This window comes from Scatophagus argus, chromosome 13 (genome assembly GCF_020382885.2).
Source record: "Scatophagus argus isolate fScaArg1 chromosome 13, fScaArg1.pri, whole genome shotgun sequence".
NCBI classification, from domain to species: domain Eukaryota; kingdom Metazoa; phylum Chordata; class Actinopteri; family Scatophagidae; genus Scatophagus; species Scatophagus argus.
In genome coordinates this window covers 6,475,085-6,501,638 of record NC_058505.1, presented here as the reverse complement: position 1 = coordinate 6,501,638, position 26,554 = coordinate 6,475,085, and the positions used below count along the sequence as shown (strand labels likewise).

The 26,554-nt window shown below is 40.7% G+C and overlaps 2 protein-coding genes across 5 annotated transcripts; one reads left to right on the top strand and one right to left on the bottom strand.

The window, feature by feature from the left end:
- Nucleotides 1-1,001: 1,001 nt before the first annotated feature.
- Nucleotides 1,002-13,710, bottom strand: ap1m1 (adaptor related protein complex 1 subunit mu 1). Its single transcript, XM_046407222.1, has 12 exons — nucleotides 13,482-13,710; nucleotides 12,069-12,225; nucleotides 11,870-11,937; nucleotides 11,602-11,732; nucleotides 10,684-10,831; nucleotides 10,359-10,485; nucleotides 10,051-10,193; nucleotides 8,463-8,534; nucleotides 8,008-8,166; nucleotides 7,630-7,755; nucleotides 2,291-2,366; nucleotides 1,002-1,875 (listed from the first exon to the last, which is right to left on the bottom strand). The coding sequence occupies exons 1-12, from the start codon at nucleotides 13,521-13,523 to the stop codon at nucleotides 1,853-1,855; spliced, it is 1,272 nt and encodes a 423-aa protein (XP_046263178.1). The 5' UTR covers nucleotides 13,524-13,710; the 3' UTR covers nucleotides 1,002-1,852.
- A 3,893-nt stretch (nucleotides 13,711-17,603) lies between these two features.
- On the top strand, nucleotides 17,604-25,637 carry tpm4b (tropomyosin 4b). 4 transcript variants are annotated; one of them, XM_046407226.1, is made up of 9 exons: nucleotides 17,604-18,016; nucleotides 19,729-19,854; nucleotides 23,680-23,813; nucleotides 24,046-24,163; nucleotides 24,268-24,338; nucleotides 24,456-24,531; nucleotides 24,794-24,856; nucleotides 24,937-25,006; nucleotides 25,191-25,391. In XM_046407226.1, the coding sequence occupies exons 1-9, from the start codon at nucleotides 17,903-17,905 to the stop codon at nucleotides 25,271-25,273; spliced, it is 855 nt and encodes a 284-aa protein (XP_046263182.1). In that variant the 5' UTR covers nucleotides 17,604-17,902; the 3' UTR covers nucleotides 25,274-25,391. The 4 variants fall into 4 exon arrangements, with proteins under 4 accessions (XP_046263182.1, XP_046263181.1, XP_046263184.1 ...); XM_046407225.1 differs by lacking the exon at nucleotides 25,191-25,391 and adding an exon at nucleotides 25,521-25,637 and having other exon boundaries at nucleotides 17,616-18,016; XM_046407228.1 differs by lacking the exons at nucleotides 17,604-18,016; nucleotides 19,729-19,854 and adding an exon at nucleotides 22,228-22,536.
- The last annotated feature ends 917 nt before the right edge of the window (nucleotides 25,638-26,554 follow it).

Genomic DNA, 26,554 nt, shown 5'->3' with positions numbered 1-26,554 from the left:
AGATCACTGCTGGATTGGACAAGCATTTACATGCAAAACTCACTGAAGTCTCTGACTGCAAGTCAGCAAAAAGTTCAACTCCTGAAACAAAGAAACTGCCTGTAATTACAGTATCTATACATCACTTTGCTCTTTTCCAAATGCAGTCGACTTAACTAACTTTTTCGCTTTTTGAGTCATGTATTATGGAAATATTTCAGATGTTATTTCAGAAAAGGAAAAAAAATTGAAAAAAAAAACTGTGTTTTGGTTAACACTTTGCCTGATCTTGATGACTATCGCAAATGTTGAAAGTTGAATAACAGCCTTTTTTAGAAAGTGAATCATGTTTTGTTCCCAGACTAGGAACACCTGCTGTGTAGGTGTTTCAACAACAACAGGTGCTTGAAGAATCTGAAGAATAATCTCACTGCAACACCAATGATAGAAGTGAAATCCATGTGACGAGACATAAGAAGACATTTCACGTGTTGGTGACTTCAACTCAACCTTCATCACCTGCTTTTAGTGACTCATATGAATTCATGAGTATCACAGTCCCATTACAAGACAAACTTAAGAAATGACCTCATGCAGGACCACTGCAGTCTGGCTTGGCACAAACAATACCTAGTCTGTGCTGGTCCATCCTACGTTTCTCTCTAGTATGTCTGTGAGCGCTGACCACAGCTTGAGTCACATCCTCCCCAGCTCGCCTGTGTGTTTACGGAGTGCCGGCACTCAATTGCCTATGATATCACGGGCCCTGAGTATTAAGAGTCGCACTGTTTGAAAAGACCTCCAGGATGAGGTGGAAAGAACCATCCAGGGGCTTTTTTTCTTTTAGCTGCAACCACAGACCTGATACAGGAAACCCCCCTCCTCTGTGTCCCTCTGCAGAGATTTCCCCCTCCGTCCATTCCTCACTGGAGTGTGGGACAGGTGCCTGCAGATGACACTATGACAGCTCACTGCGATGACTTCAGTGCCATCGCACATGAAATGACGCAAGGACACGATGGAACAGTTTTCTCTAAATAGACGTTTAATGATTTAAAATAATGTGGTTACAGACGGGGTGGAGGGGTGGGGGAACCGGGTGTCGCGGCGGAAAAGAGGGACTTTTAACTGGTGTTCTATTTACCGTGCAGCCTAAACTATCCGCACTTCATTATTTTCTGCAAAGCTGAACTTCAAAGGAGTCTAACTGACGAGTAAAAAGCACAACAGCCATGCAGGAAGGCATCACTCTGGCACGAATCAATGGCATCACATGGAGGTGATAATACAAAGAAAATGGAGAAGTTTTTAATTTACAGTTATCAAACAAATAACACTGAAGTTCATTAACATGTAACAAATATATACAGATAATCAACAAACAGGAATTGTGGCAGAACAAAGCAGCTTCATGGAGAATGTCATACTCAGATTCACACTCAGAGTGTGTTTTTAACCTGTGGGGGAGGTGATAACAGTAACTTTAAGTTTGTAACATACTCGTAACATAAACTACTTGACCCATCGTAATAGATTGTGTACATTTCTGCACGTTATGAGTTGGATGTAAACATTACTCCTGCTTTCCTTGGCATTCGTTCACATGGGAGCCACACAGTAGTAAAACATAATTACTTTCTTTCATTAACAATCGTCTTACCTAAGGCTCCAGCTAACATATGCATTGATCAGAAATTAATAATATACCTTCAACAAATATAAAAAAAAAAAAAAAAAAAGAAAAAAAAAAAGAGAGATCCTGACAGTCCTCTGGTCTTGTGACTGACACCTGCCATTGACAGCACACTAGTGGCTGGACTCCGCCCCCTCCTCCTCTGATTCCCCACCTGCCTACTGCCAGCTGAGGAGCTGCCTACTGGGTGCGGAGCTGGTAATCTGAGGAGGAAATGGACAAGACTTAATCAAATGTACAAAAGAAAAGAGGGAATCAGAGTGAAAGCAAGTGGACACAGCTGATGCTTTCCACCCAGAATGAAAGGAAAGGAAAATACAAAGGAAATGAGATGAGGATGTTTGGCAATTAGTGGCAACATTAGCAAAAACACCGACATGTGCAACCTTGGTAATCTCGGTATGAAGATCAGGGAAGCTCAACAACAAAAAAAAAAGTTCACTTTCTCACATTTCGCAGGACGTTGCCACATTGCCTCATGCTCGACAGTATCCCCTTTTCATACAACTGCATCAGTACAAGGCTGGTTCCCACCACATTGCACTGCATTGCCCAATTGTTGCCTAATAACTGCACATATGGGCACTCTGCACAAGTATGACTGAACTCTTCACCTACCTCCATTTTGGGTGATGTAGCGCACCCACGGCAGGGCCTGATATCCACTCTTCTCAATGATCTTCAGGTAACGTACCTGTTGAGAGAAAACGAAGGTGAATGCCTGACATGAACATGTTTGCTAACAATTTCTCTGACACTGAATTCTTTGATATGAATAATTCAATTCGCGATAAGCTTTGGCTATCGTTCACAACGATGCAGTTGCAGGACTGTGCACAGCAATTAAAACATTTTGATTTTATTTGTGAAGTTTACTTCACAAATAAAATCAGTCAGAAGTCAGTCACGTTGGAAGGTCAGTTATATTGCCCATATCGCATCAATAAAATTCTGCTAGTATAACATGGCGAAGTATTTTGACCTCTTGCACATGGTGAATAACATTATATAATTCCATTACACTACTTCTGTACCCATTATCATCTCCCAATACCTCTGTAGCTCCGCTGAAAGCAGTATACTGGAGGTTGTTAGGAACATACTGAACATCAGTGGTGAATGCTGCTAGAGTAGTTTAAAACGATTCCTGACTTGAGCCTGTCTCTCTGTTGTTATCTGCAGCTGCCATTGCAGAGGACAAGGGGGACAAGCTACACATCATTCAGAGTCACCTTTTAAGGGTGTAAGTATTTGATACTCAAAGAGAGATTTTCAGCGCAGCGCTCCTTTAAGTTTTTAGCAAGCTGCAGCTTGTAGTAAGTGAAATGTTGTTGATGAGGAAGCAGTAGTATGAGTCACACTGAGAAGGGGGAAGCAGATACAGAGCAGCTTTCAAGGGACACACTAAGTCAATTTACATAACTGTAACATACTGTTTTTTGACGCCTGGGAGGAAAAAAAATGCACATCAGCACAATCAAGATACGACTTTCACAAGCCATTAACCGATATTTCACCAGAGTAGAGTTACCACAGAGCTGAATTTCGAGAATACACTCTAAAAATACCATGCCATTCTGACCACGGCTGAACATGAAAGTACATCGTCTGTCCTAGTAAGAGGGAGGACAAAACTTATGTTGCGGTAACAATCTGTCCATGTTAGTTATATTTCTAGTAACTTGCTTATAAAAGATAAAATAGTACTTAATGTACTTGAATGCTCTTGTGTACGCCATCGATGGCTTACTTCTCTGTACTATGTCACTTTATCTTGTAGTAGAAATAATCTGTCACGGTACTCAACAAAAAACAATTAAAGACACATCACAAGCTTCTGCGTGCTTTTGCAATACCAAGTTTGACATAAACCTCTCTGTTTAGGAAAAAAAATAAAGTACAAAAAAATCAGATCCCTACTCAGCGCGGCCATCTTAAGGCTGATGCGACCCCTCTCGGGGACGTTGCCGCGCCATGTCTCCACCGTGCCCGGTTCCCAGCCGAAAGCGGGACAGACGAGGCAGGAATTTGTGTGGCAGGCCTTTGGTAAGGCCTCACTAGTGGCCGCCTTGTTATTACCTTCCACTACACAGTGAGGTCAGAAAGAGAGAGAGAGGGAGAGCGCCGTGGCCAGCAGACATATGACGACAAACACATAGACGTGGGATCACCAAGTTTGCCGGCACAGCACTTCTCCCTGAACCCAGCAGCCAAACATGCAGTCGGCCCGACCGTGGCTACACAGTCAGCAAAACGGCATCAAAAGCCGTCCTCCGCAAAATATCATTATGGCCTGTAAGATGAGAAGGGGAAAGGAGGATGTTTGTTGTATCTCGTTTGGTAAGTACAGACTGCATGTGTGGTCTGGATTTATCAGGCTTTTGGTTGAAGCTATGACCCAAAATGCATCTGCCGACTTGTTTGGGTTCCTGCAACATCACCTAAAGATGGGAGATTTGAAAATGTAACTACGGCTCTGCTCTTACTGCCACTCGGCAAAAACATGGGGTTAGTCCATTTCTAGTTAAATTTACAAGGTGCAGTTACGTGCATCATCCACACTTCACATGTGCTCTCCTCTACACTTAGTGGTAGAGCTAAGAGGAACTTTCTCATGCTTTGATATTTACATGTGTCTAATTAAACTTCACAGCCTCTTCTCACACGTAGAGAGTGGCGTTACTGGCTGCATTAGAGTCTGAGACAGTCTGCAGTTGCCCTGTAATAAGGGAAAGGTTACTGGCCTGACACACAAGAGTTCGATGGGAATATGGCTCTTAATAGGTTGCCTGTGAGATGGTGGGTGCACCACAGTTCGATTGCAAACACTGTTTTTAAATCCTTTGGCTTGACAGACAGTTTTAATGTCAAGGCCTTCAAACAGCTTGGGATCTAGTGAATTGCTACAACCAAAGCACTAGATCCTGATATCTTAAAATACAGGTGGAAAACATTATTTCCAATAATCTCTACTTCTCAAACCAGACTATGTGTTATTTTCCTAAACATATTAAGAGTCAAAACTACAAATACTATTTAGGGCTTACCCCTTAATTGGTCATTTCAGCTGTTTTAGTACAGAACATTTTGAGATGACATCTTCATGAGAAACCTTAATAAACCTGTCTGAGCCACCTTCAGCCCCTAAGCCTAAGCTGAAAAAAAAAAAGTCCCCAAGGTGCACTGTGGTTTTTAGAATTAAATCTTTTCAGGTGGCTTCCTTCCAGGAAGTTGCAGATTTAACAGAAGAATAATCTTGTCTTGTGACATTGGCCTGTTTATAGTTTCATGTTTTTCATCTTTTATCTTTATTTAGTTGAGCTTCCAACTGTCAGCTGAATGGAATAATGTAAATGAACATATGACTGTAATTTATTTATCTATTTAGTTATTTTTAAAACTTGCTCAACCAGTCAGTTGAAATTTCCATTTAGAGTCAAGGTGGTATTTGTTAAAAATACTTTAAAAACTTAATACTGCCTTGGAATACATTTTTTCCTATCATAGACTGTAATGTGGTGCATTTAACATTATGCGACTGATACTGCTAATAGAGTGAATAATTCAAAATAACCAAATAGTCAAATTTAAACGCAATAACTGTTGCAGGATTTGTCGGTCTCTCTCTGATCACTGAGGCCAGAGATGCTTTTGCCCAGAGGGTGTGTCCAGATTGAGGAGAACAGAAAATGCTAATAGTTTTCTTGTGCTCAAATACAAGGCAGCAATGGTTTGTAGTAAACCACAAAAAGAGGATCCAATAACCAAACAGATGAGCAAGCCTGTTCTTGTTTTTGTATGACTTTCTGCTCATCTTTATCTCTAAAAAGAAAAGAAAACAAAAACAAAACAAAAAGGTTCATATCATGAAATGTTTCATTTCTCTGGTTTTGTACATTGCTAGTGTCCATGAAAAGGTCATGTTTAGAAAAGTCAATTTTTTTCCAAACACTGAACAAGGCTTCAGGTCACGGACATGCAAAGCTCCTACACGCCTGACTTTGCTGCTGCATTTAATACACTTGCTTCTCTTTGAGCATCTGCTCATTTATGGATTGGCAAAGACGTGGCAGGCAGGAAGGAAGGAAAAGGGCATTATTTTTTTTCAGCTGCCAAATTACCTTGGAAAATCACAAGCATTCTTACACTGCCAAAACCGCCCCAATTAAAAGCATTATATATTTCAATTAACTCGGGTTTGAGCTTCTTGTTTCCGGGTGGGCTGCATAATGTCCATACAACTTAATAATGTTTTATTGACTATCATAGGAAATGTGGAGAAGCTGGAAAATATGACCTTGTTGCTCTTTTAATGAGAGTTATACAGAAAGTGGTCTTAAAAGTTAAGAAATTACTGAAATTGTGTTGGAAGGAGAGAACCTGGCCCCCCATCAGTGGAGAAGGAGGGTCAAAGAGCTGATTGTTAAAAATATTCCGGTTATTATTAAAATAAGTTTTGAAATAGGAAGTTTATATACATCTTGACTTACCCCACTACATTCATATGAAGGGAATCTACTGCCTTTATTTTTCTTTAACAAACACACTTAGAAACAGTACTTGAGTGATGCAATTTCATTACCTATCTCCAATATTTGGTTTTAGGAATTAATCATTTACAAATTCTAACGACAGAGATGAACATAGCTACTTCTTAATCATATTTTCTTATTACAGTCCGTCACATACTCATAAGAACAGACTATTAGCAAAAACAGTAGTGAAAATCTGAGGAAACTGTCGGTGGAGAGACTGACTGTAGACTATAGACTGTTGACTGAGAATCAAAAATGCCTTCAAAGTGGACTAAGTGTGAGACTTAGGGCGAGGTTTATACATAAAATGTACAGAGAATGAATAAAAAATACATGTGATTTTTACAATTACTGTTCCGTGCATTAAGCTACACAATCCATCATTTTAACTAGCACATAAATCAATGCAGCAGTATTTTACAACATCAGTTCAAACATCACTTGAGAATAGTTCAGTGTAAGAGTTCTTACTTTAGATACTAAAGCACAAAGTAAAAGGAGATGTGGTTAATGTAGCACTGAGCTGTTAGTGCGTAAACATTCCTGTACAAGGCACCGTTTTTTGTCTTTTTTTTTTTCCTTTTTGGCCAATAATATGATATTTTCAAATGGAGTTTGTCAAGTTGCCATTGTTCCCTCACATCAAGACATGGGAAAACTTAATTTTGTGTTACTGTGGTGCCACACATATAATCACAGGACAACTGTGATTATATGGTAAGTGCAGCATATCTGTGTAAGTCTGTGGTCAGCAAGAGTTTCATTCAAACATAAAGGAAAAACATTAGCAACTGCTCTCAGTTTCATGAGAATTGAAATCAAAATTCAATGAATCTCTTGACCTGTAAGTCAGAGAGTCATTTTCTATCACCGTGATTAACATAATAGACAAGAGTCCAAGTTGATGAGAAGTTTTCTGGAATGTTTTCTGGCAGCAGAAATTTTCTCTACCAGAAAAGGAGTCGGACGGTTTAACAGTGCTCCATTACTGCCCCCTCTGGCCAAAAACTTTATAATTGATTTATACAACATGGATTGTTTAAATTCCTGCTCTGGAGAGGGGAGTACATTTGGGAGACAGTGCTGCGTGCCATAAACTCTAAATCCAGGATGACAGAGAAACAACAGACAACCACAAAATATTTGGACTATGCATGCAGGTGCACATAAACTGCAGCATTTGTTTCAATCTTCTCCCAGACAGCTTGTACAGGAATGATAAACACGTGTTGACTAACAGATTTAGTAAATGTTCCCGGGCTAACATTTTGTCCTAATGCTTATTTTAGCTACTCCCAACCCGCTACTGCAGGAAGGTTACGCAAATTATTTGCACACTCGGTCTGACAGAGGTCGCGTGTGTGGGTGTGTGTGTGTGTGTGGGTGTGTGTGTGTGTGTGTGTGGGTGTGTGTGTGATGTACCTGGATGCCTGAGGTGGTGAAGTACGGGATCTCAAACTTGACACTGATTGGAGGCTTCCCCTCCTTGTCTTCAGCCTCTACACTCGGCAGACCAAAATGGGCTCGCATCAAATACTCCTTTCCACCCTGTGACACATCACAGTACAAACTCTTTAATACTGTACAAGCTTCATGTGTTGAAACAAGATATTTTTTGTAACCACTAACAAGTGGACAAGTGCAGCACTGACATTTTCCCACCATGACATGAGACGAGTGAAAAACAAAGCAAGCTGCCACCTGCCATCTTTTTTCTCCTTCTCAGTATTACTTAAAAAGACAAACATAAGTCATTTTTAGCCATCTATACGAAACTCATGAGTCATGATTTCTGCTCACAGGGAAGGACTTGATTGACCAGACGATCTCGCTGTTCTCAGGGACCCACTTAACGCTGCCCACTGTGGTCTTGAATTTGGGTGAGTCAGCATCCGTTGGCACAGGAATGTGGATCTCCACGTTGTTGGCAGTGGAACGCCTTTTGAACTGACTCTTTGCCTGAAAAGAGAAACAAGCACGTCAAGTTTAACACGATGCCCTGCCTAAACTGGGTATTAAAGGAGGGCTTAATGATAGCTTTAAGTAAGCATTAAGCAGGGCGTGGAACACGTGAAAACGATACACAGCATAAAGAACAAAGTCCCTGAAAATCATTATAATATACCATCCCGAACTCATATGTTACTTTAATCAGTTTTTTACAATTAACTATGGGACCAAATTTGACAACAAGAACGATGCTGCTATTAACGACATGGCAACTGATGCACTGACTAAAAAAAAAAGGGACCAACCTTGATCATGTACTCGATCCGACTGTGGGAATGCTTCTCAATAACAGATTCAATCCATATCAAGGGCTTCACCTAAGATACAATCAACAGACATATTTTACTCACAGTCAAATTCATTTTTAACAACAGGCTCTATTACAGTACACAACAGTAGAAGTAACACAGGTCACAGTCACCATCTAGTGGACAGCTGGTATTACTATAACCAACATAAGACGTTTATGAATGGGACATCAATTTGCTGGGTTTTTAGAACCGCCATCAACGACAGCAAATGGTCATAAAGTCCAATTTACTACTACTTATTTGTGTGGAATCACTACTGTGCACTCTCAATGCTGTAGAGGAAATGCAGGGAAAACACAGAGTGTGCAAACCTGAGGGTGGGGGGTGGGAGGAGGCACTGTCACTTGACCTGACCCGCTGTGCAATTGTGTAACATGCTTCTTACTGTATCCACCTAAAGCGTACACTATAAAGACAAAAGTATCTGGACACAACTCTTTATTTTTTCAGGGTGTTTTTCAGGGTCTGGGTTGAGTCCCTTACTTCCAACAGTTTGTTGAAGGCCGTTTTCTATTCCAGCATGACTGTGCCCCACTGCACAAAGCAAAGCTCCACAAAAACATGGTTGGATGAGTTTGGTGTGGACGAACTTGACTGGCCCACTCAGAGTCCTGACCTCAACCCCATCCAACACCTTTGGGATGAACTGGAACAGAGGCTGTGAGTCAGACCTTTTGGTCCAACGTCAGTGTCTGAATGGGAAAAAATTCCCACAGAAACACTCCAAAATCTTGCAGAAAGCCTTCCCAGAAGAGTGGAAGCTGTTATAGCCGCAGAGCTGTCCATTAATTTAGAATGTGATGTCATGGTGTGATGGTCAGGTGTCCCAATACATTTGTCTAAATAGTGTATAATCAGTATACAGCCAAACCAGAACAACAATAGCAGCGTGACACCAACATTGGAATAGGAATCTACTTTGTCTTTTCATCATCTTTTCATGTTGCAACAATATTTACGTTAATTGCTGTTCTGAGTCAAATTTGCAGTGCCATTATATACTGCAGAGCACTTTGTAACACTGTTTAATTTAAAAAAAAAAAAAGCCAAAATGTTTGTCTTCTCATTTTTATTCCCATCCTGTCCCTCACAGATTTCTTTCTATTTGTTTAAATCCCCAGTAGCCATTACCACCTGACATACTTGGGCGATGGATATGTACGTGGACAGCTGCTGCCACCACTGACGCATACCAGTTCAATTTGTGGTCTGCTGAGGGGCACGTTCAACACATGCGCAGTAAATTGGCGTCTCCCGGAAGACGTATTTTAACCGAATGTGCAGTTGTTATCTTTGGCCGTGTAGTGGCCACAAGGATGATGCCTGCACAGAGCCTACGTGTACACCCTCTGGTGACAAACCAAAACTCGTATCATCTCAGACAATTTTGTGACTGAGATTTGCAGCTCATCACGCTTTGACTTAACGCCTTCCTCTTGTAAGAGGCAAGTCTAACAGAGCTAACAGAACCTATAGGAGGAACACAGAGGAGGCTGGCATACTCTTGATCCACAGTACTCACATGAGTGTTGAGGCGGTAGGACATGAGTTCAAACTCTCCGTCGGGAGGAATGAATGAGATGGTGCGGTCGTTCTCAAAGCGAGACAGACGAACACACTGGTGAAACTTGACGTCCTCCAGCTCTACCGATTTACTCTTCCCGCCTATGTGAAAAAAGAAATACAAGAAGAGTGTAGTTATTACATGAACTACTGTAAATCAGGCCGAGGTTAAACTGCATTTGCAAATAACTTTTAGGCAGCTCCTCATACAACTCAAATCATTATTTAACACAATGTGACTGAAATCTGCTGCACGAGAGAACTCACGTCCAGTGTTTTCAAACAGAACCTTGTCGTTAAGGCCCAAACGCAACTCAGGCATCCCAGACAGGAATACACGCATCTTAATGGAGCCAACGATCTCACTACGTAGCACATTACCATTGGCACTAACCTGAAAAACAGAAGGATTACAACTGTCGGTGGAGAAAGGAATTAAAGAAAATGTTAGCGATTTTTAAAAAAGCACTCACAGCAATCTACAGAAAATACAACAAGATCAGCTGGCTAATGTTGTGACGCACGCAGGGAGGAAATTTACAAACACTGTGACTACCTTAGGCAACACAGCGCTTCTAAAACAAGTTCCTACCAGGAGGTTGACTGACTCAATGACGTCCAGGAAGACCTCATTCTTCCTGTACTTGATGCCCTCTGACCTCCAGGAGACGGCATTGGTGACGGTGGCGGGGGGTCGCGGGGCGCCAGTGTCTAGCTTGTGCCCCTCCTGGGTTATGTATCTGAGAGACAAAAATGTAAACAGAGAGGCAAAACACAGAAAAGGGGAAATCAACTGTCTGCAGTGGTAAGTTACCAGAAAGCATCAAAGAAGAACAGAGACTCTAAGGGAGGATGATCTGACTTATTGCTGTACTCAGAGCACTGGGGGAAATCCAAGGTTGGCTTGCTACATGTCTGCGTCAACCACAGTCGTGTAAGTTTAAACGGTCATTTACAGTACAACAAAGCTTACAAAAACGAAATGTGCAAAACCTGATATAACGGTTACACAACAATCAACGTATGAAAATTGTTTCTCATCAGTCAAAAATCTGATTCAACACGGTGTGCAGACTGGGAAAATGTGCACACAAGGGAAGTGTCATTATTACAGCAGTATCATATAGATATGCAACAGATATTAACGACTTTGATGATAAGTTGATTATAAAGTAAAAAATATCAAATATGTTCATTAGCTCCTCAAGTGTTGATGATTTGCAGACTTTTTTTCCCGTTTCATCTACTTAAAATGTTGCACTTGATGCAGTTCAGCATATTTAAAGAAACCTCATGTACTTTCATGAATTTCGGGTTGCATCCACATACTGAATACAGTTTAAGTCGCTTTGGTTTTAATTTAATTGATTTAATTTAAATTAATAATAATATGATGGCAATTTTAGACTAAAATACACTCAGAAAATAGCCCACAGATTCACCTAGAAGGGCAGCATAGAACTGCATCTCTAGCTAAGTGCACTGAGACCGTAGCTAAGAGGGTACTCACTCTTGCAGAATCTTGCTGTCAGTAGTTTGAGGGTAGCCAAAATCCATCAACTCATCCATCAGTTCATATATGATAACAAAGTTATCTCTAATACTCTCTTCCTCCAGCTCTTTGAAGTACTCTGAAAAAACCTGAAGCACACAAATGTCGTTTTATTAAAATGTTTTGCCCATGAAGAACAAATAAAAAGTAAATGGGTTTGTCAACGTTGTTTGTTTGTTATCTAAAGCTGCTGCTGACAAAAACAGGCAAAAGCATGCAATCTTACCTGGACGATTTTGTACAAGAAGGAGAAGACCAGTGAGACACTGGCATTTTTCTTGGATGTTGCAACCACTGATGTGACGCATGTTAAGAATTTTAGATGTAAGATTTGAAAACGCAAAAAATCTATACTTAATACAACAAGACAAGTGGAGGTTTTCAGGTATTTGGTACAAATATCATGCAGTGGACAAGAAAGATACAGTAGAGGTTATTGTGCTTGATCCACATGAAACGAACTCCTCCATGGGCCAGAATCGGAGAGAGGGTCCCCTCCTCCTCTTTGTCCATCAGAAGTGTCATGAAGTGCTCAATCTCTGACATGTCCACATCTCCCCGGTAATTTCGGCATACCAGGACCTGAAAGAAAGAGATAGTATTTGTACTGCAGTTTGCAACATAAATGTTACTATATATCTTACTGTATGTATCTTGTATACATGTATATGTTGAGGTTTCTTAAGAGCAGCAAACCAGTAGCTCCTGAAGAGTGCGTAATGTGTGTGTGGTTGAATGTGAGATACACAACGGTGACAGTGAATGCAAACAGTGCAGAAAAAGTTAGAAGTAAGTCAATCTCATAGTAAACGTAAAGTACGGGTTACAGTGTGTCGGTTAATAAATCCTGCCACTCTTCAAGACCAACAGAAGTCTCATTTGTTGTTTCTTTAACTGCTGGAGAAGTTATCCCAAAGAGGAAACAAACATCTCCCATGTGCTTCCTGATGACGGACTGGAAGCTGAGCAGGAAGGACTGTGCCTGCCATCCAGACAGCACTAAAAATGAAGCCTAAAAACGTTTATTTTGAGCAAATCAACACAGTGCAACTTCCTCACACATAGACATTGTTTGCGTGGTTGATATGAGGGTCAGACATTAGACGATGCCTTAACAGGAACAATTAACCAATTTTATTGCTTTGGTTGTGTGGTTTTGTTTTACTTATTTAGGATCTTTCGCATTCCAAATTCAGTGCCTGAATATTAGTTTAGTTCATTTAAAATGAATGAACTAAAAGTAGTAGTGGTAGGAGCAACACCAGTAGTACTGCTGGAAGTGGTAAAGGTGGATATATAGTAGCAAAACAGTTGCTAAAACGTTGGCGGTCAGTTGTCAAGCCGTGAAGTTAACAATAGAGCCAAATCAATTATATTCTCATGTGTGCATTTACCCACACTTCCTCAAATCATTACGAAGCGACGACTTTTGCGTTTGACAACATATCCTAGGTAAATAACACACATCTGAGTAATGCCCTGTCCAGAAACAACGAGAAGTGAAACTGAAGGATTTGAGGGGCGGGTGGTTAGCAGCCTCTTTACGCTACCTGCTGCTAAAAGCTGGTCACCTGTTAGTTAGTCAGCGTGTCGCTCGGTAAAGTTAGCATATCAAATCGTTACGTGGCCTTGTACTCTTCCATTTGTATCATATGAAACCGACCGCCTTGTTTAAGTATAACATACATTCTTAAATTACAAGCCAAAACCTGGACACAGCCTATCGACCCACACTGACACGTTAGCTGTCCTGCAGCAGATTGAGCCACATCATAATCTGTCAATGAAGAATGTGTCGCTGGGCTAACGTTAGCTTAGCAACGCTCCCGTTATCTTACCTTTCCTTTTAAATCCAAGACATACACTGCACTCGCAGACATCTTGAATAATTAACGCGAGCTTAGTTCAGCTCTTTATCAGCACCTTATTGATAATGTTTGATAATAACTAGTTCAGGGGTAAAATTAAAGAACAGACATCCATTCATAATACCGAAAGGAGGAAAGCCACCCTTCCCTATTTGTTACACCATCCATGCACCTAAAGAGCGCCCCCTATGGTACAGGAGGATGTAGTACTCCAGAGAGAAGTATAGCAGTTAGCATAATATGCTCCTGGAAATGGATTGATTAGATATTTCTTTGTAAATGGATGTAGTAATGGTGGATATTTTGCAATGTAGCAAAGCGTCAGACAAAAATAAGTTTGAAGAAAGGAATGACATTCATACAAGTATGCTGAATGGTATGTAATATCACCAGATTGCGTCGCAAAATTACGTTAGAAAATGAATTTAGAAGTGTGGATGATCTGCATGGCAAAATATATTTTTTATCTATTCTGACAATTTTAGAGCACAATGCACAGATTAGAAATAGATTCAAGTTAACTATTATCCCAGAGTCTGCATTTCTTCCAGGCTCTCCAAAAATAGCAAACAATCTTAAAAGCTTCCTTGGTTTTTGAGTTGATTTACTTGGTCCTCAAAACCTTGTTTTTAATCTTGTAGCTCCCCCTACTGGATGCACGATTGATCTGCACTTACAACTTTTGCACTTGCCTTTTTTTTTTTTTTTAACTCTAAACCCTTTAGATCAAATTGTAATGCAGCTTCATAATGTGTGGAATATCTTGTGGGGCAAAATGAAATTAAACACAGATTATATGAAAATATTTTAATTAATAATTCATCATTAAGAAATGCATACATACTGGAATACTCATTATTATTCAAGTTAAAGGTGTTTAATTTGTTTGGGTTTACAACTCAGTGCAGGCCAGTTTTGTGTTCTTATGAATCAAACTCTGAAACCATTTCTTCTTGTCTTCACTGCACTAATGTGATCCTTGCCCTATCATAGAATGAAATTTAAATAACTTGATAATCTCACTAACTATAAGTGCTGATGGCCTAATCTAAATGGCACTCTGAAGCAACCAACACTGACTTCATCAGAGGTGAAAAGACTGAAACGTAAGTAGAAGCATCTCTGCTTCACATATCTAAAAATATAGCTCTTATTAATATGTCAGTGTGTGATAATATACAAAGCTACTGGAGTAATTATTGAGGCAGTAAAGGCTTACCATTAAAATATCATTCTGAAGTACAATGCCTCAAGCAGCTGGGACTTTTCACCCCTGTGTATTACAAACCGAGGATGGAAAGTGATGAAGGATTGAAAAGAGATACAAGAGAACATGAGCAGCTGGGTAGTGTTTGGGAGAAACACAGCGTCTGTCTAATGTCTGCACTGACACTTGATCGCTACAGAAGTTAAAGATGTAGATGTATGGAAAAACAAGTGTTTTATGAGTGAAAACTGACAGCTATCCCATTTTTTTCTCCAAAATTACCACCCCCTTTAGGCATGAAAAGTCTTTCAGCACTGGGCTTGTGCAAGACAACTGTATCTCATCAGAGTGGCAGATCTCTGATCTCTTGGCTGGTAAGATGGAGTCTAGACATTGTCAGAAGTCATAGATACAACTGGACTGAATAACAGAGCCAAATATAACAGACTGCCACTTCCCTCAGCCAGCTCCATACACACAGTGTTTGTATGTTGGGCTGTAGTTGGGGATCACTGGATGTAGTTGAATGGTTAATGGACATATTTGTACTGAAGTGTCAGAGCTAAACAGGGCTGACGTGTGTTTACTTTCATTGCCGTATGGGCTTGTTTGAGTACACTATGAGTCACTGCATCACATAGGTGTTACATACTTGATTAGTCAGATGTGCAGGTGTTGCTGCAGCAAACGTTAGGAATAATAGATGTCCATTATGGTTTCCCCAGACTGATTACTTCATAAATTTGTTTTGTGTGCTTAAAATTGATCATGCAGGGGCAACATTGAAGGCCAGACTCTAACGTCAGTGTCAACATATTGCTTGCATGACATCAAGCACTTAAGACTACTAAAACTGGACTAGTTTATGTTCTTCATGGTGGCGTTCATATACACTCTAATCTGTTCCACCATTCCCATGGCTTTGTGATTTATACTTAGCAGGAGTTTGACTCTACTCCCAAGGCGATCCTGTGGCTTTTGGGGGAGTTTTTAACCATACAAGGAGAAGAGGAGTTTAGCTTGGTTTCCTGTGGGAGGGTTCTGATTTCTCTCACTCCACATCTGATTCACTCTGTGTCTATGTGTCTCTCTCCCTTACCTCGTCTCTGTCTCTCTCTCTCTCTCTCTCTCTCTCTCCCCCTCTCTGTCTGTGCTGTCCTGTTTTTTCTGCTCCACAACGATTTTTGCTCACTGTACAACCCTGAAATGTCAAACAATTTTCTGAAAAGAAAACATCACCAAAACACTTCCAAAATCAATATTTGTAACCATGCAATCCATTATCAAAACACTGTGGGCAGCCAGCATCCTGACAGACCAAATAAGGCACACAGTCACCACTCTTTATCACTGTAGGTCATGATGTAAGTTTGTGTTAACTCCAAGATTTTAAAGCTATCAAACTGTTATCACTTTCATAAACCTATGTCAAAAAAGGATACACCCCGATTAGTCTACTTACAGTGGTATTGGTCTCCAACTCTCAGCTCTCAAGATTTGTGGATGTGTGTATGTGTTGGCTTTAAATTTGGCAGATTTCCTCAGGATGATTTGACTTCTGAAAAGCTTACAAGTTACATGCTGAGATCACACCAAATGATCTCAGCCACAGTATAAAACACATGAAGAACACACAAAGGAATATTCAATCATTCAGTTCAAAGTTCAAAATCTCCATCCATGGCCACTTGGTTTTCGCCAGAGAGCAAAAAATATGCTGCTCAAAACCTGCAGTAAAGGTCTGGTTTCAGTTCACTCATCGTGAACAGTGTCATATGTGCCAAAAAATGTCTGAATAGGGAGCAACAACAAACAAAACACAATAACATGAAAAACGAGAAGTACATTAGTCCAAACATATCTTACTTACTTAAATGACTTAAACGGTCACTGTTCTTTGAGTTTCCTTGTAATCTTTATTTTTAGCTGGGGCAGCTGGCTGATTGAACGCAAGCAGACAGGTCCATTAGTGCTGATGTCATTGCACACACACACACACACACACACACAGACGCACCTCCAATGCACTACGACAATCACAAATTCACTACTGTTTGCAAAATAATTATAAATTACAAAAATAAAAGCACAAATATCGATATCTGTTCTATTTTTTATGTTTGCCTTGTCATTTTTTAACATTCATCTGCAAATAAAGAGCATAAAATGAAAACCATGCATGGTTCACTTTCCAAATACCTCATAGGTGCATAAAATCATATTCCTGGAAACCATCTCAGTAACACAAGTTATGTATCCCACAGTCAACAATGCTTTTTATATTGTGTGCCTTACAAATTACAGAAAACAGATCTAAATAAAGTTCCGTCAGACCAATAGTAATTAAGAGGATCTTTATGGCAGTGGGCCTATGGTTTCTGTCCCTGCAGCTCGACTGCAAAGCTCCAGTTGCCTGGTGGAGATCACATGCAGACTGTTCTTTCCCCAAATTTTCTTTGGCTGGATCATTTTCCATACAGCCTTTTTTCATCCAGCGGTAGAATGAAAACTATGTCCTTTTCTAACCAACTCTGGTATTAACATCAATTTGAACATTCCTAAGTAAGAACACAGGCATATAGATATGAAGCCCAAGGGAGGAGGGGGTAGCTTCAGTATCTCATATTAAAGTGAACAATGTCCTTTTGATGTCTGAGTTCCAATTCATTCTGCTTCTTCTTATCTGATATTCCTCTCCAGCTCCGTCCAAAACAAAAAGGCTACGATCCAAATAAGGAGACAGGCTGGATATTGCCAACACATCCACACCACTCTGTTCCTCCACAGAGCCTTCAATAGGTGAAGTTTAGATTACGGGAGGGAGGGAGGGGGGGGGTACGGTAAGTTCTAGAGTAGCCAAGGCGGGGAGTGGCAGAAGGGGTAAACGATGGGAAAGGGCTGTCACTAGAGACCGGGGCTGCCTCCAAACCTCCAGTCAAGTTTAAATCACATAGAGCTCCACCGACTCTCAGTTTGCATCCTCCTCTCCTCTCCCTTGCTCACTCGCTCTGAGCTCCCTCTGTCTCTCTCCTCCTCTCTGCATCTGCTGGTTGCTTCCCGTCAACCTTGTGAGGTGGCTCTTTTGAGGTGTCGTCTTCTGAACTTCTTTTGAACTTCATTCAAAAAAATAAAACACTTTTTTTTTTTAATTCATTGTGAGAGACACTGAGGCCCAGCTGTCACCATGGAGGCCATCAAGAAGAAGATGCAGATGCTGAAGTTGGACAAGGAGAACGCCATCGACAGAGCAGAGCAGGCTGAGTCTGACCAGAAAGCAGCTGAGGATAAATGCAAGCAGGTGAGATAAAGAGGATCAGTTTTAATGAGAATGCAGGATGAATGTGATGGACTGACAGAGCAATGTGCTCTTTTGTATAACAATATTCTCACTAAATCGAGAGTTAACTTGGTAAAAATGTTATATTATGTCATACTAAAGTGGAAAAGACAAATATCATGTTCACTGTCACATCTAGCTGCTCCCTTTGGAACAAATGTTTCCATCTGTGTATATTGAAAGTCTCTTTCATCTTCAACCTGTGAATGTGCTTAATTTGCAATTCACAAATAACATTGAGATACTGGTGATTTTATAAATTACCCCGATGATTTGGTCTAAAACAAATAAATAAATCCCAAACCATTTGTGCAGACAGCAGAGGGGCTCAACATAAAATGTCAAGTATTTCCCAAAGCACCAAATGCTGAATTACAGAGAGCAGCTGGTACTGAGCCCAAGGGCCTTGTCTTTTGGTGGGCTGGAGAAGGCGAAGGATGTCCAAAGGGAGGCACAAACAGAATGGAAGAGTGACGGGTGCTTGACATATTATCCACAGTAAACCAGAGGGATTACTTGAAACTAACAGAAGTGGTTCTGCAGGAGTTAAAACAAGCCACACTGTATATAGCAACTGTTGCTCTGACGCATAAGCAGGAGAGTACTGCATTACCCAGCATCCTCATTTGAATTCAGTTCTGTACCATATCAAAGAAAACCTTCAAATATGCCAAATATCTGGCCATCCATAATTGGTTCTGCAGTGCTCAGCTTGATATTTCTGAGGACTAACTTAATGATAGTGTACTTGTACTTGCACTTCATACAAGCAAAGTAGAATCTGGAGATGTAATAGGATATTTGAGGTTTCTAAATAGAGGCAATTATTTCACAGTGAGAGGCGGTCCAGTCATCACGGCGGTACGAGAGGTATGCTAGAATGAGGGAATTGGAGAAGCACGGACAAAGAGAGGAGCTACAGTAAAGGAAGATGAAAGAATCCCTTCTGTTGGCTAATGCCCTAATCATACCCTCAGAGAGCATAAGGAGTGACAGTTGTCACTGGCAGGGCACATATGGACCCCTAGCATGTCTTCCACATCAAGAAGCAGTCAGCATGAAATCCTAGAAGATTATGCAGAGCCCCTTCGTTTGTTTGGATGGTGGTGATACAAGCAGTGCTAAGAGATGCTTTCTTTGCTATTCTTGGCACAGTAAGTTAGGCTGACGGAAGGCACTGAAAATACACAAAACTAATATTCAGTATCAACATAGATTACAGACAACAGACTCCAACAGCAGTTACAGGATCGGCTCATCCAATCTGCAAAAGAATTTTAAAAATTTAGCAACATTCAACAGCCCACAGAATTTCATGTCCACCAAGAATGAATTATAATAACTAAAACTCTGACTTTTCATCTGGTGTCTTCATCAGGTCAAATGTTTAATTGAAATTTTCCATTTTTAACCAAATAGCTGTAAAACTGACCCTCCCATCAGGCTCCGCTCGGTTCTAAGTGCTACTCTGCAACTGTTGGCACACACTAAACTAAGATGGTGGTGAACACAGTGGGCTAAACATTATCCCTGCCAGATATCAGCATGTTAACATCAACATTGCAAGCATGTTAGCATGCTGATGTTAGCTGATGTAGCGTCTTCTAAAGAGCAAAAACTTGGTTTGGCTTTGCTGTATCCTCTCTGACGCTCTCATATTCGGCTTCTTTCAGCTGGAGGATGAGCTGCTCGCTCTGCAGAAGAAACTTAAAGGAACAGAGGATGAGCTTGACAAGTACTCGGAGGCCCTGAAGGATGCTCAGGAGAAACTGGAACTGTCGGAAAAGAAGGCCACAGATGTGAGTTAAACACAAAGACGCCATCTGAAACACATTATCCACATTAAAGTGGAACACCACAACGTTTAAGTTTCAGTCTTGTAAAGCATTGATAAGCACGCTTTCAGAAAGGCTGAACCAAATATTACTCCATGACTGAAAAATACTAAAACTGTTGTGCAAATAGAGTTTCAAAAATGGCAAAAAAACAAAAAACAAAAAGGCTGTAACTCTGAGTGTTGCTTCTACTGCTTACACTCCCAAAAAAGGTCAAGTATGGACTTGCTTTATGAGTTCACTGCTGTGTTTGGTTGTTTCTAGGGTGATGAAACATCCTGGCAAAGTGATTAAAACATAGACATTCAACATTTTTGTCACATGTCTAGTTTTAGGCACAATCTTCAAAAGTCTCTTGACTTCTGTGATTTCAACAAAAAATGACTAAAAGAAGGCAGTCCAGAGGACCTCGATGCCAAAGGTTTGCATTGAGATTGAGTTTGAAAATCCCCTTTTGTGTACTAAACACAGACTGGTACTGAACGATATGAATCAATCTCACACTAACTTCTACTTTCGATCCAATAGCCGGCACCCACTGATCAACCACAATGTAGAACTAACAACCCTGAAATGAATCTTGAAATGACTGACTTGGATCTTATAACCCCGATTGAGAATCACAGGGTTACTAGTGTCTCGGTGAGGTCTGTAACGGAGCTACTTCTCAAGCACAGACGAGACTTGGCCAGCCTGTAGCCGAACAGGAATTCCAGGAATGCAGCTTAAGCAAACAGAGAACCCCGTACTGCAGTGTCTAATGAAATCAATGCTCTGGCCTTTTTTGGGATGGAGATATTGCACTCTGCTCTGTCTGGTCTTACAGTGCCTTATAAGCAATAACGATGAATGGCCATTCAGCTTCATATATATTTCATTTATGATCATCATTTTACAACAATATCTCAGTTACTTGGAAAAGACAAGATGTGATTAAATGTCGTCATTCATCTAAAGCAAAAAGTTCAACAAAATAATATGGAGACAGGCAGATTTGGCTTGGTTTGTTTTCTCGGGCAGTCATGACTAATATTACTGATACGGCAGCAGAAATACTTCTCTAATGTTGTTCTTACTGATGACGCATGATGGTTCTCGTCTTTCATGGTCCAGTTTTCAGATGACATTTACTAAAATGACATTTTTTACGATGAACACTTGAAACACTTCAGATGCTTGAAAACGATAGATGAAGACTGCAGTAAAGCCTTTTTTTCACAACATGAACACTGACAACGAGGAAGAGTTTGGGTGTTTTGTTATTATCACTATCAATACAACTATTTTTATTATCAATGTTTGTGCTGATTATTACTTGTTTGGTCTATAAAATGTCAGAGAATAATAAAAAGTAACAATTTCTCACAAACAATTTCCTAAAGCCCGTGAAGCATAAAATCTTTCGTCTACATATCGTCACTTTGACGACATATGATCAAAAGAATGTGGCCCCAACACTGCAGTCTAAAAGTACCAATGAATGCAGGTGAGATAAGACCCCAAAAAAGGTTAAAGGTCACATTGCAAATGATTTCAGTCTCAGATGGCCTATGAGATACCAAAGGATGCGCTTTTTTGCAGGCCTGTCCACCACTACTTCTTCTAATGTGTTTCACACTATTATGAGGGATGCTGATACATATAAATATGATACAAGTACAGAAAGAGAAAACAAACCCTGAAAAGTGAGGAGACGGAGGAGGAGGAGGAGGAGGAGGAGGCAGAAGAGCACTGGAGGAATGTGTCGCCACCCCATGGCTGCAGGTCGTGTCTGCAACCAAATCAATTTACATTCCAGGCCACTGCAGGTCAACAACCCCTACTGAAGAGGATTATTACTGAACCTCCTTCCTCCCGCCTCTACAAGTAAATCTTTGAACACACACACACACACACACACACACACACACCCAGATAAACAGACACACATTCATACGTTTACTGTTCTTCTCGCCCACACAACCACATCAAATATGACTCCCATTAGATATGATTCATCTGAATCAGACTGATGAATCAACTGTTAAGACAACCAATTACACTCTTCCTCTCTTGATCCCGTTCCTGCTCTCTCTAATCAGGGCAGAAAAATGCAGCCTCGGCAACACCTTACATTTGCCATATAAGTCCACAGTAGAAATTCCTGACTGTCTGTCTCTCTCTCTCTCTGTCTCTCTCTCTCTCTCTCACACACACACACACACACACACACCTCTTTCGTGGAGAAAAATGGTAGAGCAGTTCCTTCCCCTCCTAAGTCCTGTGATGTCATCTGAGCCCAGGCTTCTTCACAGGATTGGAGGATCTCTCCATAAATTTCCTGAAAACTCCCAGCCCCAACACCCCTCCCGATCCCAACACTGCACGTCCCTGACTTCCTGCCCGAGAGAGAGAGAGGGAGAAAAAAAAAGTTTTCCTCCGTACCTGCAACTTTGACGCAAATCAGTAACTTTAAAGAACGCAGACAGTCAGTTTAGACTGCCAAAGGGCTTCTTTCTCTTTTGGAAAAGAAAAACCTAACTAATCGAAATCATGGAGATGGTGAAGAAGAAAATCCAAACCCTCCAACAACAGCTTGATGAGGCAGAAGAGCGTGAACAGGCAGTACAAAGGGAGCTGGACACTGAACGTGAACTGCGCGAAAAAGTGAGATAATTCCTCTTTTATCCAAATGTAGTCGTGTTTTGAAAAACTTTTTAATTTTAATGCTCACATACCTGTCGATCATTTTTTTTTTTAGGACTGTAAAGAATTTACACGCAAACTGTTAGCGCTGGATTCTCACATAACGCTCTTCTTAACTTTGCCTGCGTATCCCATTTGAATATTAGTTGTTTTTATGTTATAAAGTGTCAGTACGGCGGATTTAGAGGCTGATAGGGAAAGTGGGACATTATTATAGCGACACTCCTTGCCAGACTTTTGTTCGGCTGCGTGAACTGAAACTCACCCACCCATTTTCTCAAACAGCTCGACATATAATAACCCTCAGTAATGTATTAACTGTCACCGTGTCGTTGTTGTTGGGATATTACGGCGTGGCAGGATATTAAAAGTTTGTTTTTCCCCCTCTAATTTATATCAGAGACACTTGGGAAACACTTTCTTCCTGTTTTGTCAAGCGTCCAGCAGTCATTGTTTCTGCTCATCCCTCCATTTTTTTTAACCGAATAAAATTTGGCACATATGTGAAATTATGAGCTGTAATCCCTCCTCCTCCTCCTCCTCCTCCTCTTCTTCTTCAGTCTCCACACAGGAAGAAGAGAGCAGGCTGGTATCTGTGATATCAGCCTCACAGGAAACAAGCTGAAGAGAAGCGATCTGAACTACTTCAGATACGTCAGGGTTAAATCCGCCGCTCTGTTGTTCTACACATCAGCAGTTTTCAAAGAATCTGTTCAAGCTTCAAAGTCCAGCAGTCATCGTGGCTGTTAAAAGCAAAACTGATGACATGTTTGACATCTGACACACTGGACGGGAGGAAAAGAGAAAACGGGAATTTGTGCATGCACAGAGAGCAGTCGGTTCCAGAGCATAAACAGACATATGGCTCGTAGAAGAAATAGGCATGGGTTTGAGCTGAGGAGTATACATAAACTGAATCCACCTGCCCTAAACAGCAGTATCAATGAGAGCTTTTGGTCAAAGCCAAGAGCCAAGACAACATTTCACAGGGTGCAGCCGTGGACATCCCTGACATTATCCTTCCTTTTGCGGCAGCAGCAACATTTCCTGGCTGACCTCTGACCTGTGACCTCACTCTGTCTCTTCCTCTCCGTGTCGCTGTAGGCGGAGGGCGAAGTGGCATCTCTGAACCGCAGGATCCAGCTGGTGGAGGAGGAGCTGGACCGCGCTCAGGAGAGACTGGCCGTGGCCCTTCAGAAACTGGAGGAGGCTGAGAAGGCCGCAGATGAGAGTGAAAGGTGTGTGTGTGTGTGTGGGGATAAAATAAAAATCACACAGTCAGCAGTAATCTCAAACAAACACACAGACTCACCTTGTGGTAAAGAATACGTACGATGAGTAATAAATGCCTCAAGCCTTTTTTTTTTAATTTGCTAAGGAGCTACCAAAAAAAGCAGTCGTGATTAAATTATCGAAATGAAAATGTCACCCAGATTTGTGGTCATGTTAAACGGTCTTTCTGCTCCTCAGAGGCATGAAGGTGATTGAGAACAGAGCCATGAAAGACGAGGAGAAGATGGAGATCCAGGAGATGCAACTCAAAGAAGCCAAACACATCGCTGAGGAGGCGGACCGCAAATACGAGGAGGTGCGGACGCGGAGATCACATTCCAGCTGTTTTTCAGCTTTCACACAATTCTGACGTCATTTCTGTTTTTACTCAACTGAGATTTTGTGTCTTTTGAATGTCAGGTTGCTCGTAAGCTGGTAATCCTTGAGGGTGAGCTGGAGAGAGCAGAAGAGAGGGCAGAGATTGCAGAGCTGTAAGCACATTAAAGAATTTAGATGCACACTTGCAGGCATCATTCAGTTGTCACCCAGAAAACAGGTCAACGTCAGACATATTCTGAATATGTAAACGTGTTTCTCTTTTCATCCAGTAAGTGTGGTGACCTGGAGGAAGAGCTGAAGAATGTCACCAATAACCTCAAGTCGCTAGAGGCTCAGTCTGACAAGGTGATAAGTGGTGTTAATCTGTCCTGGAGATTTGATAATTCACCTGCCAGTGCATCCCTGTTCTGTCTAAAATGAGCCTTTAATGCTGTAAAACTCTCATCCAAGTTTCTTAAGAGGAGACACGTGTCGTGTAACACGTCTACCAGTAGAATTTACAACAGAGATATTGAGTATAAAAGGGTGGAACAGTTCATTTGTTACAAACGTTATGATACTTGTTGTTTTTAAATGATTTTCGTCTTCTATTTCTCCGTCTCTTTAGTACTCTGAGAAAGAGGACAAATACGAGGAGGAAATTAAAGTCCTGAACGACAGACTCAAGGAGGTAAGTGCGTGTCTACTCAAGTTATGTTCTCTGAGGGAAGTTGTGTCTGGATGAATAGTGTGTTTACTGTTTTTTCAAAGGCGGAAACCCGTGCAGAATTTGCAGAAAGGACAGTGGCTAAGTTGGAAAAGACCATAGATGACTTAGAAGGTACATTTCATTTCAATCCTTCTGCGATAATCTGTTTCCGTACTTTCCGAACATTCAGAACTTTATCATTCTTAGTTCTTATTCTTAATCTTCGATCTGATTTCTCTCTTTTTCCTCCTGATTTCCCTCCATGGCTCTGCATTTTCCTCCCTTCCACCTGTTCTCTCCGCCCGCTGACATGCAGACGAACTGTACACTCAGAAGCTGAAATACAAGGCTATCAGCGAGGAGCTGGATCACGCCCTCAATGATATGAACACCTTGTAAATCTTGCATTTAGCTAATGATGTTTTCACTTTTTCTCTGTCTTGTCTGATTGGAAGCACTTTGTCTCTTCTTTTCTCGCTTTGCTTTAAAGCTCAATAAAAAATATTCTTCTCTTTTATCTCGTCTTCTGTCGTTTCAGTTTTCCCTACCCTGCAGCTGTAACAGTCAGTAGTTTCTATGCTTATTTGCCACTGTTTTCATTGACAGAGTGACTACATTTTATCTCTGCTGCTACTTTTTATTGCAGAGAACCTATCAACTGCAAAAGAGGAAAACCTAGGAATGCAGCAAGTCCTGGACCAAACACTGCAGGAGCTCAGTGGCTTGTAAACTGAGAAGAACATCAAACTATAAAAAAAACAAAACAAAAAAAAAACATCCAACTTTTTTTTTATAAAAGATATTTTCTACATGCCATCCAGTTTCTGTAATTTCACACTTATTCCTGGTTGTTAAAACATATGTAGGCCTTCCCCTTTTATATATTTATGATTCTTTTGTTTCTTATCTTTTTTATTTTTTATTTTTGTTTTAATGGTTTTGGGTCCATATGATATTCAGTTTCGGTGCTGGAAATTGCGATGTAGACCAAACTCTGAGCACAAATAAAACTGATGATGATGTTAATCAGTAAGTTTGAATTGAGTTTTATATTGACTGTGTTTGTCCTCTGTTATGTGCAGTTCTGCGTGTGTTTGTGTGCATCCTTTGGGTGGTTTCTACGCATACCAATAAACTAAGAGCATTAAGAGCTCAGCCTTCAGTTTGCATGTGCATACATGCACATCCCACATCAGTAATTTAAGGGACTTTTTCCAGTTTAAATATTTGTTACTGACCATTAAATCTGAGTATTATCTCAGTATTCACCACAAAATAATGTCCTGAAAAGTTTGACCATCAGTTAAGATTTTTTTTTTGGTCTTTGCTAAATTAAATTGTTATGATGATGGCAACATTCATGAACATGAAAGGGAACCCAGAAGTGATGAGTACTACATCATAATAACTAAATAATAGCTAAGCCATCTCCATGATGTGTTTAAAAGCTCAGACAACAGCAAGTAAACTGAACTTAAGGTAAAACATGTAGGTAGAATGTATAGGCTACCTATAAAAAGTGCAAGTAGAAAGTAGAATAAAAGAAAATATTCAACTACGAGTCCATTTCCACTTGACTAAACGTACTCAGTTACCTCCAACACTGCGGACGTCAGTGTAACTGAATAAACGCCCATTGATCCCATTCACTTATAAACAGCTGGCGAATTCCGCGCCAGC

Coding starts and splice junctions, on each gene's coding strand:
- ap1m1 (XM_046407222.1), bottom strand. CDS start 13,523: ATGTCTGCGAGTGCAGTGTATGTCTTGGATTTAAAAGGAAAG. Junction 8,167..8,462: donor GGATCGAGTACATGATCAAG/GTTGGTCCCTTT, acceptor TTCTCTTTTCAG/GCAAAGAGTCAGTTCAAAAG. Junction 7,756..8,007: donor GGTCAATCAAGTCCTTCCCT/GTGAGCAGAAAT, acceptor GATGTGTCACAG/GGTGGAAAGGAGTATTTGAT.
- tpm4b (XM_046407225.1), top strand. CDS start 17,903: ATGGAGGCCATCAAGAAGAAGATGCAGATGCTGAAGTTGGACAAGGAG. Junction 23,814..24,045: donor GCCGCAGATGAGAGTGAAAG/GTGTGTGTGTGT, acceptor TCTGCTCCTCAG/AGGCATGAAGGTGATTGAGA. Junction 24,532..24,793: donor TAGAGGCTCAGTCTGACAAG/GTGATAAGTGGT, acceptor CCGTCTCTTTAG/TACTCTGAGAAAGAGGACAA.